The sequence below is a fragment of the Anas acuta genome, chromosome 26 (genome assembly GCF_963932015.1).
Source record: "Anas acuta chromosome 26, bAnaAcu1.1, whole genome shotgun sequence".
Lineage (NCBI taxonomy): Eukaryota > Metazoa > Chordata > Aves > Anseriformes > Anatidae > Anas > Anas acuta.
In genome coordinates, this window is record NC_089004.1 from 3,914,773 (window position 1) to 3,932,335 (window position 17,563).

At 43.6% G+C, this 17,563-nt stretch overlaps 2 protein-coding genes across 6 annotated transcripts; one reads left to right on the plus strand and one right to left on the minus strand.

Annotated features, from left to right (window-relative positions):
• Positions 1-81: 81 nt before the first annotated feature.
• C26H19orf44 (chromosome 26 C19orf44 homolog) lies at positions 82-4,044 on the plus strand. 3 transcript variants are annotated; one of them, XM_068661697.1, is made up of 8 exons: positions 82-220; positions 391-1,038; positions 1,278-1,626; positions 1,891-1,967; positions 2,334-2,802; positions 2,988-3,083; positions 3,204-3,370; positions 3,748-4,044. In XM_068661697.1, the coding sequence occupies exons 1-8, from the start codon at positions 173-175 to the stop codon at positions 3,832-3,834; spliced, it is 1,941 nt and encodes a 646-aa protein (XP_068517798.1). In that variant the 5' UTR covers positions 82-172; the 3' UTR covers positions 3,835-4,044. The 3 variants fall into 3 exon arrangements, with proteins under 3 accessions (XP_068517798.1, XP_068517795.1, XP_068517796.1); XM_068661694.1 differs by having other exon boundaries at positions 134-256; XM_068661695.1 differs by having other exon boundaries at positions 134-256; positions 391-1,029; positions 1,272-1,626.
• Positions 4,045-4,332: 288 nt separating this feature from the next.
• On the minus strand, positions 4,333-17,319 carry CHERP (calcium homeostasis endoplasmic reticulum protein). Of its 3 annotated transcripts, none has more exons than XM_068661693.1 (18): positions 17,174-17,319; positions 16,883-17,056; positions 16,164-16,348; positions 15,241-15,378; positions 14,871-15,022; positions 14,395-14,506; positions 13,948-14,037; positions 13,075-13,309; positions 12,530-12,708; positions 11,728-12,124; positions 9,597-9,835; positions 8,669-8,802; positions 8,299-8,385; positions 7,844-7,993; positions 7,600-7,716; positions 7,013-7,107; positions 6,274-6,459; positions 4,333-5,060 (listed from the first exon to the last, which is right to left on the minus strand). In XM_068661693.1, the coding sequence occupies exons 1-18, from the start codon at positions 17,196-17,198 to the stop codon at positions 5,056-5,058; spliced, it is 2,700 nt and encodes an 899-aa protein (XP_068517794.1). In that variant the 5' UTR covers positions 17,199-17,319; the 3' UTR covers positions 4,333-5,055. The 3 variants fall into 3 exon arrangements, with proteins under 3 accessions (XP_068517794.1, XP_068517793.1, XP_068517792.1); XM_068661692.1 differs by lacking the exon at positions 4,333-5,060 and adding an exon at positions 5,373-5,478 and having other exon boundaries at positions 7,600-7,713; XM_068661691.1 differs by lacking the exon at positions 4,333-5,060 and adding an exon at positions 5,373-5,478.
• Positions 17,320-17,563: the final 244 nt, after the last annotated feature.

Consider the following 17,563-nt stretch of genomic DNA (forward strand, 5'->3'; position numbering starts at 1 on the left):
GTCAGCGCTCTGACTGCCTGGTGGCAGCATGCCTCCCTGTGATTGGCTGTTTGAGCTCAAGGTTCGGCGGCGGGCTGGGGGGGTTCAGCGCTGAGCCAATGAGGGGGCGGGATATTGGGGGGTGGGCGTCTCCGGGATACGGCCCCGCTCAACCGCCTCAGCGCGTCCCGAGATGGCTGCGAGCGCTCGGGCGGGGAGGGCGCTGGTGGGCGGCAAGCAGGTGAGGGCCCAGCCTCGACAAGGGGATCCCCGGCCGGTGAGGAGAGCCCTCAGCGGAGGAGGGGCGGGAGGAGGCGGCCAGAGGGCCGGGGGGAGCGGGTGCCGGGCCGGGCGGCTCTGCCTCTGAGGGCTCGGCCGTGGGAGCCTCACTCCGGGTCCTCCTCCGGGCAGGGGCACGGCGATGCGCAGCGCTGGAGAACCGCCGGGCCTTCCTTGCTCCTTCCTCATTCTGGCAGCGACCTCCATGTGGGAGAGATGGGGTTGGAGGCGGCTGGAAGAGCGCCGTGGCACCGCAGCAGGTTCCTCAAGGTGCAGGATGTGGAAGAACGGGGAAACCAGCGGTGCCAGGCGCTGGGAGGCGCCGTGCAGGCAATGAACAGAGGCGTAGCAAAGAGCGCACCGGGTGGCACTGCCCACACGCGATCAAGCTCAGCGCTGAGGAAGGTGGCACAGCTAGAAAGCAAGATCATGAATCGGAAGAAGCAGATGGAATTGCAAAACGCTGACTTCAGGCAGAAGCCTTTGGATGAAGAATCCCTCTCATCTGCTTCCAGTCTTGAGCGCAGTGCAAGAGGCAAGAAATATCTGAAGAATTACACTACAGCCAGTAGGAACACAGCCATCAGTAATGCCTGTCCTATGGAAGATGAAAGCATCCAAAGCCCAAAGAAGAGTGGTACGGTTAAACAAAAGCTTGGTTTGGATACAGGCAAAAAGGAAAAGAGAGAATTCACAGAGAACTCTCTGGAGTTTCCCAGTGGAAATGAGAATCGGAGGGTTGGTACAAGTGATTCTAAGTGGAGTGGAAAGGTAAACACAGTCTTCACTGGATTATGTAGTTTACACTTTTATAAGGTATTTTTAATTGGTATGTCACTATTTATTAACAGCAGAAAATAGTTTTTAATACTGTGTTTGTAGCTTGCTTGTGATGTGTTAGCTTCAATTCACACTAAAACTACGGGTTTACCCATTATAATCTCTCTCTTTTTGGTGATCCACATACGGTAAATGAAGTAACATATAAATCTCTTTTTCGTGTTCTTTAAAAGAGTAAGGCTCCCGTTTCATTAGGAACGTCTCCTCCGTCTCATAAGGAAATTTCACTGACAGAGGTATCCAAAGCAACTTCTCTTCACAGCAAAGACTTAGAGAAGAATGTTTTTGGTACAGTTGATTTATTGACACCTCCACCAGCCAGCAGAAACCTGTCAGCTCTACGTAGTATGAAATCTCAATCACCATCTTCCATGAAAGACAATACTGTAAAAATCACCTTGCCAAGAACAGGCAATGCCAAGCAAACCCAAATATCACTTGGAAGTGATGGAAGTGAAATAAAATCTTTAGATGATTTATTTTCAAAGGCATCTGATGCAGAAGATTCAACCAGCGTAAGCTCAAACGGTAAGCTTTCCCAAGTGTTGTCTTGATAGACCTGGCACAAATTGTACTAATGATCTACTAATAAGCACAGGCAAATACTTGCTTTGAAAGAATTCAGCAGCCTAATTTAGAATTTAGAAAGAGCCGTTGCTAACTTAAAGATTTAAACAGTGACGGCGTACTATTACTTCTTAGTATTACACTTTTTTTTTTTTCTTGTCACTTCATGGATGCGTACTGTAACTTTCATGTGAGGCCTCATGGTGGTTTGTCACTCAATTGCAGACTTCAGACTGAATATCCTGAGCCTCGATGATTTGGCATCAAATATCACCAGTGAGATGGCAGTATTAAAGCAGAAAGTAAGTAGAAATTCCATTCTAGTTCATCTCTCTGTTCTGCCATCGTTTGGTGAAGGGTGGAGGTTCTAAAATAAGTACTTCTATTCTACCATAAGCTATCGGAGATGGGCACGGCTCACTAGCTATAAAGGTTAGCTCAGGATTTTGCAGTCTACTGCAACCTGACCAAATTCTTTTCGTGTGTCTTTGCACTTCCTTATTAAACTGACAACAATGTAACGTTTGCAAAGTGACACATAAAAGCAATGTTTTTATCTCCTAATGCAGGAGCTGACTCTGTCACATGCAGTGGAAATGATAGAGATTAAGGCATGTTATGGTTATGTACTGTTGATTCCTCTAACATACAGCTGTTTGATTTTACAGGGGACAGACATTGAAATTACTCAAGAATCAAACAGAAATCCAAAAAAAGATACATTCCAGGTAGAAAAGGACCAACTCTCTCTTAAAATAAGTACAGTAACTGGTGTGAGTAATCCTGAAGGGGATACTGAAAAAAATGTGACTGAAGCTGCTATCTCTGAACATTTAGGTGAAGTTTCTGCAGATTTTTCTAGACAGGGACAGGATTATCCTGATCGTGATGACAGAACTGTTAATTCAGAATATTCTGAAGACTTTGAAAAGTCTCCGTCCACAACAGATGGGGAAGCTGTATCAGAAATGTCAGAGGAACATTCTGAGAGTAGCACGTATTCTGGAAAAGACCCATCTTCTTCAACATCAACACCTTTGCGTACTAGAGAGAGGCACGAACGGGTGCGCAGGGTGACTGTAAAAGAAACTGCAGTTCAGACAGTGGATTCTCCCTTCACCTATTGCTGGTCAAAGAGTAAGTTCATGTTTAAGTCAAGATACCGCCCTCCTCAGTCTTGAGCTTTTTCATGTGTTATATTTTAACCTAATCAGCATTAATATATAGTTGTTAATTCAAGTACTGATGTTTTGAAGGACTGATAAACCAAATTCTAATGCTGAACCCTCCAAACCTGGTAACTGATTCTATCCTATACACAGCAAACAACACTGCAGTACTTGGCCCGCCTGTGGGAAACAACTACATTGATCCAGTACCTATTGCCAGTCACATCATCAGCATGGATGCAGTAGAAGGTAATGAAAAACATTACTTCTTAATGCTATTTTACTGTGTTTTAAATTCCTACGCAGGTTGTTTAGCACTTACTAGCTGACTGTGATCTGTTACTAAGCACGCACTCTTCTTTCTTGCAGCCTTGACAGCGTACAATCCATCAGTGCTTGTTTTAAATGCCATGCTAAAACAGCACTTGATGTTGACCCAGCAGTTTGTGGAGAACATTCAGCACCTTCATTTATGCCTGGTGGAGTCATTAGAGAATGAGAAGTTCCACTATCACACACTAGAAGAGGCTAAAGAGGTATGATAGACTAGATGGCAACCTAGATAAGAGTAAATATATAGTCCTTTCCAAACAATTCTAATATTTGCAGCTCATATTGCTTTAATTGTATTAACATTGAATAAATTAATAATAGAAGACTGTATTATTCATCCCTCTATTAAGAGCAAGCCAGGTATTTATGTAAAAAAGACAGAACTAAAGTCTTATTGGAAGCCATAGTTTGAAAAGAGTAAGTTTTCTACTCTACCCTTTAGCTGTTCATAAATGAGGATCTTTGTCATGTTACAACAGAAGCATCAGTTTCTGTTGCTAGTAAAGTGCAGGTATCGTGACACAAAGATTATATATGATAAATATCTACACAGATAAATGGTGTATTAATTCTTTTGCAGTATATCAAGAATCACAAATCTCCGCCTCTAACACTTGAACAAGCACGTGAAGAAATTCAGAAAGCACAGGAGGAGAATCTACTGTGAATCTATCAGCATTAAGTAAAATTTACCTTTACAAAGCTCAAGCTGCAACAAGAAGCACTTTCAAACTATACAGATAAAGTTGTAAACTGTGCTAGAATGATTTGTACCAACTGTTTGGTATCTTGTAATACATAATTTATTTTCCTGCATCTGTGGGTTGTTTTTTTGCTCCTGTATATGATGGAAGGATAGAGATGCCATCCGTCAGGCTACCTCAGTGGTCAGAAAAAAATAAACGCTTATCCCACTCCCTTTAGAGAAGTCAGCACAGCCTGTGTGTGTATTACAGAGCTCATTTATCTCTGATCATGGTAGAGAGGAAAAATCTATATGAAGCACCCCGGACTGTGATCACAGTAGAAAAATACCATCCTGACCTTAGTGCCTTATTTAAACAAACCTATCAGGTTACTACAAAACCAAACATATGCAATGTTGAGGTAAATTCAATACAAGGGAGGCTTACAGCCAAAGTGCTAGAATCCATTTAGTCTCAAGTTTGAGCCACTGTTTTATTTTTTTTATTAAAAAAAGTGTTTATTGGAAGGCAAAACAATAAAATTCACAAGTTGATAACATACAGGTGTTGTATGCTGATTCACAGACAGTTACAGTTCCACAACTACAGTAGATCTAGAACAAACTGATATTTCACCATATTAACTGAATGGTTTTAAGAGGGTTTCTGCTATACAAACAAATTACTCTGGGAAGAGGTTACCACCACGCAGACCTCTGGAGTGGAAGTGCAGTGTAAGGGCCTAATATCTTTAGCTGGTGGTCTCTGGAAACAATTACAAAAGTTTTTTTTTTTTTCTTCTCATTTAGGTTAAAGGAAGTTTCCAATAACATTTCACTGTTAGAAACTTGCAGAGCAGAGAAAATTGATTCTCTTCTATTGAACTAATTAGCTTTTATTAAAGGGTATATACAAAAATATAAAAAGCTTAAAGAATGTCTTCCATTACAAAGCATTGAACATCCCTTAGAGCGCTTGAAAAGCTAGAACAGTTAACCCTCGTGTTCTGAACAGAGTTGTGACTGCAGCAGCTGGTGTGTAGGGGTGTTAAGTTGTATGGTAGGTTCTAACAAGCTTGCACAGTGCTCATAGGTCACCTGTACTGGAACTAGATGCTTCATTCCCCATTTAGACATTAGGATACACTGCTCAGCATCAGTCTGACTTGATCCCAAGGCAGCACCCCTCCACTTCAAATAGAATTAACCTTTTGAGAGAAATAAACATACATTATGGAACTAGAGACATATAACCATTATCAGATAACGTCTGTATTCCACAGGAATGAGTGAATCACAATCTTTGACCAGGGAGAGCTTGACTGGGGCTTAAGTCTAGTATAAAATGGCTAACTAACTAAAAAATTTTGCAAAATAAAATGGAAATTCTTAAACGTGCTAGACATGTCATAGTAATGACTGGCCTTTTTAAACACTAAATCACAAGTGTTGAAGTACATGTCATAGCTTTCCATTTTTCACCATAGTTTTAAAAGTAATTCTTTTGTCACTTCCTCCAGACTTTAATCCGGATTTATACAAGTTTAATGTTTTGTAGAAGATGCAAGACATCTTTCTTCAGAGAGTCTTATTCAGGTGGTGGAGGGTCTTGCGTTTCACGCTTCACTGAAACAATAGGGAAAAGAGCGCTTACACATTCTGCAGTCACCTAAGCTGTCCGAAATGTTTCATGGAATGAGGGCTTTATTAATAAGGATTTTTTCCTTTTGAGCTTTACGTTAATTCGTTTTATTATACAGATCTACTGCGGCCATAGGTAGAAGTGACTTTTCAACTGGCATGCCAGTTTTTTTAATTTTAATTACTGTTTAGTTTAATGTAACACAGACTCTCTGCAAAAATCTATCACTTGGATAATTCTCTCCATCTCCTAAGAAGCACCTCCACTTTGCACCCTTTCTGAAACTGCACTACTATGATTTTTATTGCCAGTTCTGGGTTTGACAGAACACAGCACTAACTGTAGGAAACTAGGAGTTGGGCAGGGCCAAACAGTAAGCGTGGGCCAGCTTCATTCCAACCACACAGACTTCCTTCCTGCTTTGGCAGCCATCCATCCCGTGGTATGGCTCCCTCTGCTACTTTTACGACAATCCTATTTTCTGAAGGGTAAGATTTAAAGATAGAGGCTACTGGTGTTGAAGCCATGATGTGGCTTACACAAAACAAGCTAATAATGTTTCAGAAATTAGAATACAACATAACCCTGAAAAGGGAAAGATGCAGAGTTAATCAGAGTGTGTCTACTTACCTTGTTGATTTTTTTTTAAATCCATTATATTAGAAAGAATGAAGAAATACTCAAAATTGAGCTTATACTCTACAGTAAAACTCTAAATAGGACAAATATCATTAATAAGTCTGAACGTTTTTTTAAATTGCTTAGCAACATTCACTTACATTCATCTCTGGCCTTCATGCGTGCGATAAATGAGTAACTTTTATTTCTTCGGTAGTTTTCATAAGGGTCATCTAATGCAACTCCCACTCCTTTATATTGATCCCATTTGTCTCGGATATCCCCTCCTTTAATTGGATCCTGAATTCCTTGCTCCTTGGCTCCCAATCCACCAGACCCACTCCATCCTGCAGAAGGGACACAACATTGCAATCCTGTACCTATTGTATTACTCGAATTCTGCAGAATAAGCAAACATCATGAAAACAGCTAAAGAAAACATCCATTCAATGTAGCAGGATAACAGTCAAACAATATATGAACCGTTTTTTTTTTGTTTGTATGTTTGTTTTTCCTGAAAGCATTAACATGCAGCAAGTCTGGGAGTAGAGAAACATTAACACTATCCCTAAGAACATTTAAGAGGTCAAGGGGAAAGACAATGCAAGCCCAATCTGTTTGGTCAGATGCTGATCTACACTGTTGGGAGATGAAACTCCAGGTAGCTGAATCCTATTTGATGCCAAACTCACATCCCTGTCTTCCATATCCTTCCCAGAAGGGCAACTGCCATCGTTGTTTCACGTTTTATGTACTTACATCTCTGAATATCCTTACTCTGTCCTCAGAATATGAAGGTGCTGAAAGGGACAATACTTAGGAATGTGCAAAAATTAACGATGTCCAAGAGCTGAGTGCCTGATTGTGTTTCCTGGCTTATATTCCAAACCAGTACCTTACCCATTTTCACTAGCATCTGATGGCCTTTATTTTCTTCTCCAAGTCTTGATTCTGGTATAGGAGGCCCAGAACTGGAGCCCAAACCAGCAGAAGAACTAAGGAAATAGAAAAAAAAAAGGAAATTAAAAACAAGCAATACTGTTCTGACCCAGTGCAAGGGACTTTAAATCTTGTTAAATATTAACATCCAGTATAATCCCATTCATTTTAAGATTTATTTTTTTATAAAGCTATTAGGTTATGGAGTTTTAAAGGTGCCAACAAACCTTACCTGCTTCTCGGTACAAGGGAGAAATCAAACACTAGTCTTCCTCACACAAAAAGCTCTTGGAGGATTTTTCCTCCATTCTAGGAAGGCTTATAAGGCCTTCACAGCTGCACAGTGTTTTGTTATAAAGCAATCGCAAAATGGTAATATTTTCTCTCTATATATACACAAATAGCACAAATACTATTACCAAATCTGCTTGTCATCCTTTCTACTATTGGTGAAATACTTAACGCACTCAGTTTATGAGAAAAGTACCCTTTATGGTACTAATCTGAACAGACCAGGTAAAAAGAGAAATAAACAAACAAAAGCTTACGGAGGAGTGGGGCTGCGAGACCGGGACCGGCGCCGCCTTCCTGGGGAGTAAGATTTTGATCTGGATCGTGACCGTGACCGCGAGCGGCTATGGGAAGAGCGGGACCTGCTCCGGCTTCTGGAAAAGACAGCACGTGAGATCAGACGCACAAGTTTCCGAAGCAACATCCAGGGTTCTTTTTTCAGCCCTGAAGGTTGTTTCCCACTGCCTCTAACTTCCTGAGATTCACCCCATTGCACTGTACCTGGACTGAGAGCGTGAATAGGATCGTGACCGAGAGCAAGAGCGAGATCGTGATCTTGAATAGGAGCCAGACGATTTTGAAGATCGTGAATTGGACCGGGAGGATGAACGACCTCGGCTTTTAGACCGACTGCGAGACCGAGAAGGCCCACTGCACAGACAAAGGCAGAGAAACTCCAGTGAAATTCCTTGGAGATGCTTGAGAAATGCAAATGTAACTTTGATCAAACTGAAATTACACAAAAGCACTATATTTCTGCAAACAATCCAATCAAAACCTAAGTGTGAAAAAAACAAAACTATTTTCTACAGATTAGATACAATTTCCAGCAACTTAAAATCCAGTTAATTCCACCAACATACTGCTGAACAGATTTTTCTTCTATTAGTCTGAGGTGATCCTAGCACCTTCCAAATGAACAGTGTGCATCAGAAGGCACCAGACAGATCTCTCACCTATTTCTCTTCTCCTGACCTTTCCTCCGTCTCGCTCTCATTTTAGCTCTGAAGAATTCGTACAGTCCGTTCTGCTCCCAGCCTTCACTGCAATAAATCAACCACACATAGAACCAACATCAGTAAAACTCTACTTTGATCCACGGAGCAAGTAAGGATTTCCGCTAGATTTTGTAGGGAACAAAGGGCCTGGGCAGAAAGGTCTCACACATCTCAGTGCAAGATCAAACAGTTTAAAATACAACAAGAGCACTTATTTTCAGCATTAGAAGAACCAAGACACAGGCGAAGGAGAGAGAGGCACTTCTTGTTTTGAGACAGCTTCGTAGGGCATTTTCCTTACCATATTGTTAGCTATACCTACTCTTACCTGTTTCTAGGCCTGTCATGAGATGGTGGACTATAAAATGCCTCAACCGCAGCCAGTAGTCTCTCACTGGGGGGCATTGGGGGTGGAAGACGTATATCTTTAGGATCTAAAGGTTTATACTCATGATCTTCAAGCTGCCGGAAACAAAACAAATTACATTCTTGTCATGTGTCATGGGGTTGCTACCCTGAAGAGATAAATATAGATTTAACTGTGTAGGGACCTCACAATTCACTATTGGATTAAAAATGGTCCAGTAATAAGGATTCTGTAGATGACCCACTGCTTCCTTGTGCTATCACCACCATTTTGATTTCTATAAGCCAGCACAACACCTATTGGAGCATTATCTGGATCACCAGGTAGATAAAATGCATGTCTTATCTATCCACCTCTGTGATAACAGTGCCTGGATGGAAACCTGGTAAAAGCTGGTGTATGCTGAGTAACACGAAGTTAAGAGATGGAATAGACCTACTTGTTCATCTCAAACACAGAATGATAAACGCAAATATCCCCCAAGATGCTCATACAAGTGCATGTTCGCTACCATTCTTGGCACATGTAACACTAGTGTTGCAAAACATCTATGTAAGAAAATTCTGAATACCAAAACTAGTGCACAGTGGCCCCATCAGAACTGCAGGGTCTCTCTGCCCATCTGAAAATCACTGGGGGTAAGACTTTGAAAAAAATGAGTCTTTCACAGATACAGGCTCAACTAGCTTTCACTGGGACACAACACCAAGTTTTTACCATTTTCACTGCCTTCCCTCACCACCCGCCCATACAACAACGTGCTGAGCCTGAGGGCTGCTGGAGGGAAAGATGTGAAATCGAAAATGTACACGTTAAGCTACCCATAATATTCACTGTGGGATTTTGATCTTTTAATCCTACCAGTCAGGGCCCAATTTCAAGCACTTACTTTTACAAGTGGAGCCATCAGTCCAGCAGGAAGATCAAAGTAGGGAACGTTTGGCACCAGACTGGGATCATCATGGTTCATATGAGGGGGGCCCTGTCGCCGCATGTGAGGAGGCTGCCCGTTAAATCCATGTGGGGGAGGCCCGAAATCAGGGTGCTGTGGCCCTCCCCAAGGAGGATGCTCGCTGATTCCAGGATGAGGCAATCTGTGACCAGGGTGATGATGAGGAGGTCCAATTTCTGCACAGAGTGGGAGGGTTAAAACATTTTACTTAGCTACAGAGAAGGGAAAGGCAATAAGAGCAGTGTACGTCAATTAGCACGTTTATCCTAAAAACAATCTTGGCACCTTGTAGATCAAGAAAAGCAACAGAACGGAAGAACTAGGCCCTGTAGCCAGCCTCATGTTCACAGAAATCTTGCAGTGCATCTCTTTTTCTGGCTACAGCAGCCACTCTCAAGACAACAGGAAGCTAACTCTAAGCCACTGCTTACTTTGGGACATACTGTGGTCAAAAAGTACCACAAGAAAGATGCTCAAGAACAAAAGGTTTCAGATGCAGCAGGCCAGCTGCTGATGGGATCTATTTCTGAAGCCTAAACACACAATCGTGGCTTAGCATCAACCTAAACAGATCCGTAATACACTGCCTCTATGCCAAATCATTATACGTAAAGAAATAAACATGACAGGAATTAACTCACATGAGTAGGTGACAAGAAAATGCTTTAAAGAAGTTTAAAGCAGTATTTCAAGAAGAGGTAGAGATAATATCCTGTTAAAGTAGGAGTGAGAGGCATCCATCCAGTCACTGATGGACAAACCATTTGCCATGAACGCCAGGAGACCCTGCTGAACTCACTGAGCTCCGCAGAAAAAAGGGAAGACTGAAAATCAATACTTGCTGCAGGGGGACAAACGGCTTTTCCAGGAAGTCACTACAGCCACCACACAGTCCTCAGCCTCTGCTATTTGACTCATCTTTATTAGGGTTTGAACGTAGGCTGCACTGTCATTGCTTCATCACTTTCCTAATTTTAGCTGGTTTAGTAGATACCCCTCCTCCAACATCTTTGCGTGATACAACAGATGTTCCGGGTCATCAATACAACCCAAAACACAGCATCTTTTTTGGGCTTAAAAACCTTAATTTCCCCACACACACCTCACCCAGACAAGAAAAGCTGTTCTTCCTACTCGATACCACAGCTCTTAAAAAAATCTTTACTGGAGAAGTTAGACACAATCCTAAATACATAATTCATTGGTTTTCAACCTTTTTGGGACGTGGGGAAATAGAAATCTTTTATGCTTAAAATAGCAACTCCTACATTGCCATTTTTAAAGTTACTTGTCACACAGAACCACAGGGATCTTTAGTTACTATGTTGACAACGATCATTCCAGAATGATCATAACTTCTGGATGTGGAAAACTAAATAGGAACCAAATCAGGGCAGACCACCACCAGACTTCAGAGGGGGCCTGCAGCCAAACCCAAGCCACAAAGGGCAGGCACACAGTGCCCCGACTACATTCTCAGACATCCCCATGTTCCAGCGAGAGAGCAAACCCAACGAGGGAGGGAAGGATCATTTCACCAGACACTACACCAAGCCACACAACGCTAGACACGCACAAGACAGACAACTGAGAGCTTTTCTCTAAAAATAAAGAGAGGAAGAGAAGACCATGGATACACAAGAAAAAATGCTTCCATCCTGCCTTCCTCTAACCTCTTTTATCTAGGGAGGACCTAGCTAAAGAGACCTCACCTACGGCCTGACGTACAAGGAATTGAATTTGGAGGTAAATCCTGCCTCTCACCTCTGAGCTATTTTTAAAATGAAATAGTCACAAAAAGAGTACCCAAAGAGCCACTGACTTGAGCTTGGATTACAGTTTCTGGTTATCCTGGTTGTGGAAGGAAGACAAGAAGCAAGGAAGCATCCAGTTCTGCACATATTTGCTACTGAGTCAGTTCGTTGTAGCTTCCCAAACCCAAAAACTCAGTATTTCTCAGGAAAACCTGAGCACTCCACCAAGAATATGCTGTCACCCCAAAGCACTACAGTTTGTAACAGCAATCAGTATTGCAACGTAAGAAAACCTGGCCCAGCACACACTTTACCTTGAGGAAAATCCCCCTGGGGGTAATCAAAACGATGAGGATAAGGAGGCCTTTCAAAGGGATGGCGAGGTGGAAAATCATCCTGCATGAAGCGAGGTGGAAAGCGGTTGAAATTATGCGGATGCGGGGGCTGGTTGAATTGGGGATGTTGCTGATGTGGAGGAAATGGGCCTCTGAAGTGAGGTGGCCGCTGCATTCGAAATGGAGGTTCCCTTTGACCCCCACCCCATGGAGGTTGTTCGTGCTGGTTGTTCCACGGGGCTTCAAACTGGTTGTTCCAAGAAGGATCGGGCTGGTTGTTCCACGGCGTCTCTCGCTGGTTGTTCCAGCCTTGATCTCTCTGTTCGTTCCACATTCCTTCATGGTTGTTATTCCATGGAGGACAGTGAGGTGGTCCCTAGTGGTAAAAGTAACGAGCCTGGTCATTAGGCTACAAGAAAGCGATAAAAACATTCTACCTTTTAAAGTAAATATTGCCTGTAGACAATTTCAAAAATATTTCTGAACAGCTGTGGACTTTTCCTGTCTTTTCTCTGAAACTAAATTGCTAGGGAACCACTCAGTGCTGAACTTGACAGCACTTCTTGTTCTGCTCATTCATATGGAAAAGTGGAGTAGCTGACAACCTGAAATCCAGCCTAAACTTTGCTTTCAGCTGTGCTGAGAATAAGAAAGCTTTGGATTTTAATCTGTATGTATAACCTTCCCAGATTTTCAAAACACTCCCACTCCCAAGATGGTCTTTCTGAATAGGTGAAGTTCCACCTCCCCCCACCTCTCATTTCAGAACAGTGCTTGATACCTGCTGTTGACCCCATGGTGCAACAGGGTGAGGTTGGTCAAACCACGGTGGTTTATTTGGAGGAATCTGATCGTGAGATCCAGGGCCACGAGGTCCACCAGAGGCAGGATCCTGCACTCCAGACCCTGTTGCGTCATACTCTGAAGAACCACCTATGGGCATCTGAGATTTACCATCATCTGAAACAAATTGGAGACAGTTAGAAGCATCCAGGTCACAGGCAGTTACTAACGCCAGCACACTTACAAGACTCCATCAGAATTTTGCTGTATACGTAGTCACATTTTACAGAAATCTACTACTGTGAGAGAGATTTCTGACAGATTTCTAACACTCATAACTTCTTTCCTCATTTATATTCAAGCATCAGACTGCACCAGATGCAAGGATCCAGGCAGAAGCCTGAATCTGTTTGAAACAAACTAGCATACCACAGTAGCTCACAAGCAAAATGTAGGGAAATAAATAGATAAAAAAATAAAAACAAATCTCTTAATTTTTTCCACCCACTGGTTTCTGCACAGGTCCCCTGAACAGGTTAGTACCTGCTTGTGTAACTGGAGCAGACGGTGGAGCTGAGGCTGGTGCTGCTGTGGGGGCTTGAGGCGGCGGGGTTGATTTCACCTCATTCTCCAGCGGTGGAATTTGTATTTGTTGCTGCTGCTGCTGCGTTAAACTGTTTACAAACTCTTCGTGTTGAGTTTTTAGGTTCTGTATCTGCTGTTGGAAGGCTACCTGTACAGGCTGTACTACTGTTGCATACTCAGTGATCAAATTTGCCTGATAAAGTGAGAAATTGAGGAGAACAAAGTCAGTGCTGCACGTAAAACAGATCCCCTATGAGCTCATTCAGAATCTCCTATATTACACTCCCCCCGCCTTCCACAAAATAACTCTGCTGGCAGAAGGACCTGGTCACACTATGAAGCTCTGAAGGTCTCCAAAATATTCTCTACAGGACAGAATCCACTGTCCATATTAAGTCTAGCTTTCAAACACAGCTAAAACCAACAGCATTCATTATTAATGCTAAAAATGAGTACCTCCCGCTGCCAAAACAACGCTTAGCATATGAAATTTAAAGCTATGGCAGTGTATACAATTTAAAGGTATGGTTTCTTTAGTACCCTTTATCAAGCATCAATTTCCATAAAAAAAGAACACTCAGAAATGAGCTTGACTGAAATGTAGTAGTTACTAATGCAAGTAGACTTTCTGGGACCATAGCAACAGCCAGATTATTGAATGTTTGAAGGAACAAGGTAACGTTTCACATTTTCTGTAATCCCTTGTAAACAACTTCAATAGGGAGGAGGAGGAGGAGTGTTAATAGTTGCCTTTCAAAAAGAAAAACATTTCCTAAATTTTCATATTTACAGGCATATTTTGAAAAGAGCAACTTTTCTTTTGTGACTAACCTGGTACTGGCCAAGACCAAGAGCTGGGCTCTGTAGCTGCTGAATAATTGACTCATCAAAGTATCCATTTTTCTCCCATAGTTGAAGAAGCTGCATAAATTCAAGAGCGAAAGGTGCTTAGAATTGATGAACAATCACAGAAAAATTGAGGCAATTTTTTTTTTGTTAAATATTTCCAGCTTTATCAAAAGACCTAGGATTTACTCAGTTGTATTTGGAACCACCAAAGACCCAAATGCATTCAACCTTTTAGTAATAGCTAAAGCTAAGTACTCTTAGGTTGTAGTTCAAATATGTTCAAATGCAAAGCACGTCCCGTGATAAGATTTTGTGAAGACAACCAGACTAAAAACATCTCAGCAGTCCTCTTCTGTCCTTGTATTTGTGAATTTGCCTGGCATTAACCTAACAAAGCAAAGCATAGTCAAACTAAAACCAGGTACTCACTCTGGCAATTTTCTGTTGCTTATCCTCCTCCACCGCTAAAAAACTGGTACAATAAATAGGTACAACCACCTTCTGTAAAGCAGCCAGGAGATCCCGTGCTTGCTTCCGCTGGCTTCAAAAAAGGAAGGGGAAGGAGAAGAGTTACTGCTGTTCACTATAGCATTAAATATAGCATTAAAAGCATTGCAAATCAATTCCTCCCAACTTCCACTGTACCAAAAGATTCATATAGAGTTCCCTCCTTTACATTTTTACTGTACAGCCTTAACTTGAATAAAAATATACAAATTAGATAAAAGTTGAATTTGATTACTAAAGCACCAGATCTTTATGCCAGCTACAGATATTAAGGCATCTGCTAAAAATAATGAATACATTAAAAATAAAAGGTGACTAGTCAAGAAATATATGTAGCAGAGACAGCTTTCACCCAATTAATCAAAACATAAAACTGAAAAACACAATGTAATCCTTACCAGTGATGCAATACATCATTAATTAAGTAAATCAGGTGCAAGCGAAGCTCAAAGTGAGCTCCTTCTGCTGTTATACGATTTCGCAGGTGCCCAGCCATCAGCTCACAGTGTGCAGGAGATTTTGCATTACTAAACATCCAGTTCTTGCCAGCCTTACAGAAAAGAAAGAAATAAAAAAAAAAAAGCTTGTCTAAAGTGTTCACATCATAAGGACTCCTTAGAACACTGAAATAACTGCCAGAAGAGAAATTTTCAGGTAATTGTCTTGCCTACCATATAAAACATAGTTGTTTTCTATATAATCCCAAAAATTCCGATCGTTCTTAATCCACAACAGCACCAAGTAACTGCTCAGACTAACATCACTTACTGAGATTGCATCTTTTGTGCACGTGTCGATTATTGGCTGCAACAGGTTGTCAAATTCATTCATATCTAACTGGGTTTCCTCCAAAACTTTCTGCATCTGCTGCTCTATTGCAAGGGCCACTGCTGATGTGACTTGTTCCTGAAAAAAAAATAAAGTTATAAAATTAAATTAAATTACATCCCGTTTTCTTTTAGAGAACTAAGCTGCTATAGCCCAGGTCTCTTAGCCTCTTAACCACAAGCAGCTCTCTTAAAGACCAAGACCCTTTACAGGCAATGTTATCATACATAAACGTTTTGATTATTTGTTTTTAAGAAGACCGTTCTCATTCTTTGGGGAAAAAAAAAAAAAAAAAAAAAAAAACTGTATTCATTCTTATGTCTCTCCTTCATTGAAAAAAATAATTGCAGGCAGGTCCTAAACATATATTCCAGGAGTGCTCCCTTCTTCCATAAATCCTCAGTTTGGTTGTCAGTAGCATTAAGGGCAAAGTGGTGCCTGCAAAAACACCTCGTTCAAGTACACAGCACCTTCCCACCCCAAATCTGAATCTGCCTTGAGGTACAAGATTATTTTAGGCTACTGCTAAAGTACAACCACATTTCTCGCAGTTCCCAGCAGCCTCCAGCATCAAATGCAGTCACAATTTCTTCCACTCTGTGAACCAGCAGGGCTTTTCATATACTGAATATGTTATCTTAATCAAGGACCAATCTTACTAAAGCATCACATACATCTGTTCTACGGATTCGGTGGCAATTACCACGGAACAAAAATAAGTACAATAATGCCTCCTCTCCTCCCCAACACCCAAACCCACCACCCACCAGTCAGATGGAAGCCTTTCTCTCTCCCTTTGCTCTGAATATTTGCAGCCACGGGTAGTTTAGGATAAGGCAGACGAGTGCTTATTTCACACCAACCTGTCTCATGGCAAGGAGATGCTGCTCCTGCTGCTGCAGGTTCCACTGACTCTGCTGGATAAGTTCCTCCACAGAAGGAGTGCCCTGAGGAGCTGGGATGGGAGCAGCCGGTGGTGGGAGAGATGGCTGGGGCAGTGGCTGGATCTGCGTTGTAGCCTCAATATCTTGACTTTGCTTGCACAGCACTGTCAGACAAAGTAAACTCTTAAAGCAAGCCTCAAACAGAAGTCTGCTATCACAAGCCCATACACAAACGCTGTGCTGGTTCCAGACCCTCATTCTAATGTAATGGTTCGATGCAAAACGTCAATCGTGCAATTAAGGGTGGGTGGTGCAAAGAGATGAGGGGGACAAGCGACTCCTTGCACAAAGGGAGAGGACCGTCTCCAACACCAGACCAGCTCCTGGAGCTCTGTGCGGGACCTCCCGCTTCCCGAGTGCCCCCTGTGCCCACAGCACAGCCCAGCCTAGCTCCAAACCCTGAAAGGGGAGGCGTGCAGAGCCGCGGGCAGGGCTCAGCCATCTACCTGGAGCTCAGAGGGCAGGAGGAGGCCGCAAACCGATCCCGGCAGGGTAGAGCGAGGCCAGGGGGGGTAAAGCGGCTCCGCGGGCCGGGGCCCAGAGGGGACGGGGAGGCAGTGGCCGCAGGGGGAGGGGGGGGGGGGGGTACAGGGCCCGCCGCCACCCTCGGCCGGCCCCGAGCCGCGGCCCCCACTCACGCTGCTGCTGCTCCAAGGCCAGCTTGTACTTGTAGTAGCCGTAGAAGTCGCCCCCGAAGAGGAAGGAGAATTTGGGGTTCTCCTTCTGCTTCTCCATCGTCATCTTCTCGAACTCGGGCCCGTTCCGCGCCACGAACTGCGCCAGCTTGTCGATGACATTCCGCAGCTCCTGGTCTGTGGGGAGGCAGCGCCGTCAGCCCGCGCCGGGCCCGCTCCCTCCCTTCACACCCCTCCCAAACCTCCCTTTCTCCCCCCTCGCCCCCCTCAGACCCCCCCCGGGGCCGCGCTCACCGTCGGGCGGCAGCGGCATCTCCATGGCTGCGGGACAACGGGGGCGCCGCCGCCGCCGCCGCTAGGCCGCACTGGCCGGAAGTGCCGCCAAGCGCCACGCGCGGCAGTGCTTTACGGCCGCGTCGCTATGGAGACCGCAAAGGGCGGGAACCTGACAGGGCCCGGCCCCGGGGCGGGAAGGGGCTGAGGCGGCGGGGCCAGGCCCCGGCCCCTGGGGAGGACTCGGTTCGGTCACGGTCCCTTCCCCGCCGCTCTGTCACGGTTTCCGAAGCCGTCTCGGCTCCAAGGTTCGCCCCTCGCCCTGCCCAGCCGGGGAAGCTGCTTCTGGGCTGCGGGTGGCTGCCCGCTCGCTGCCGTTCCTGCAGCAGCCAGTTCTCGTGCTTACCAAGC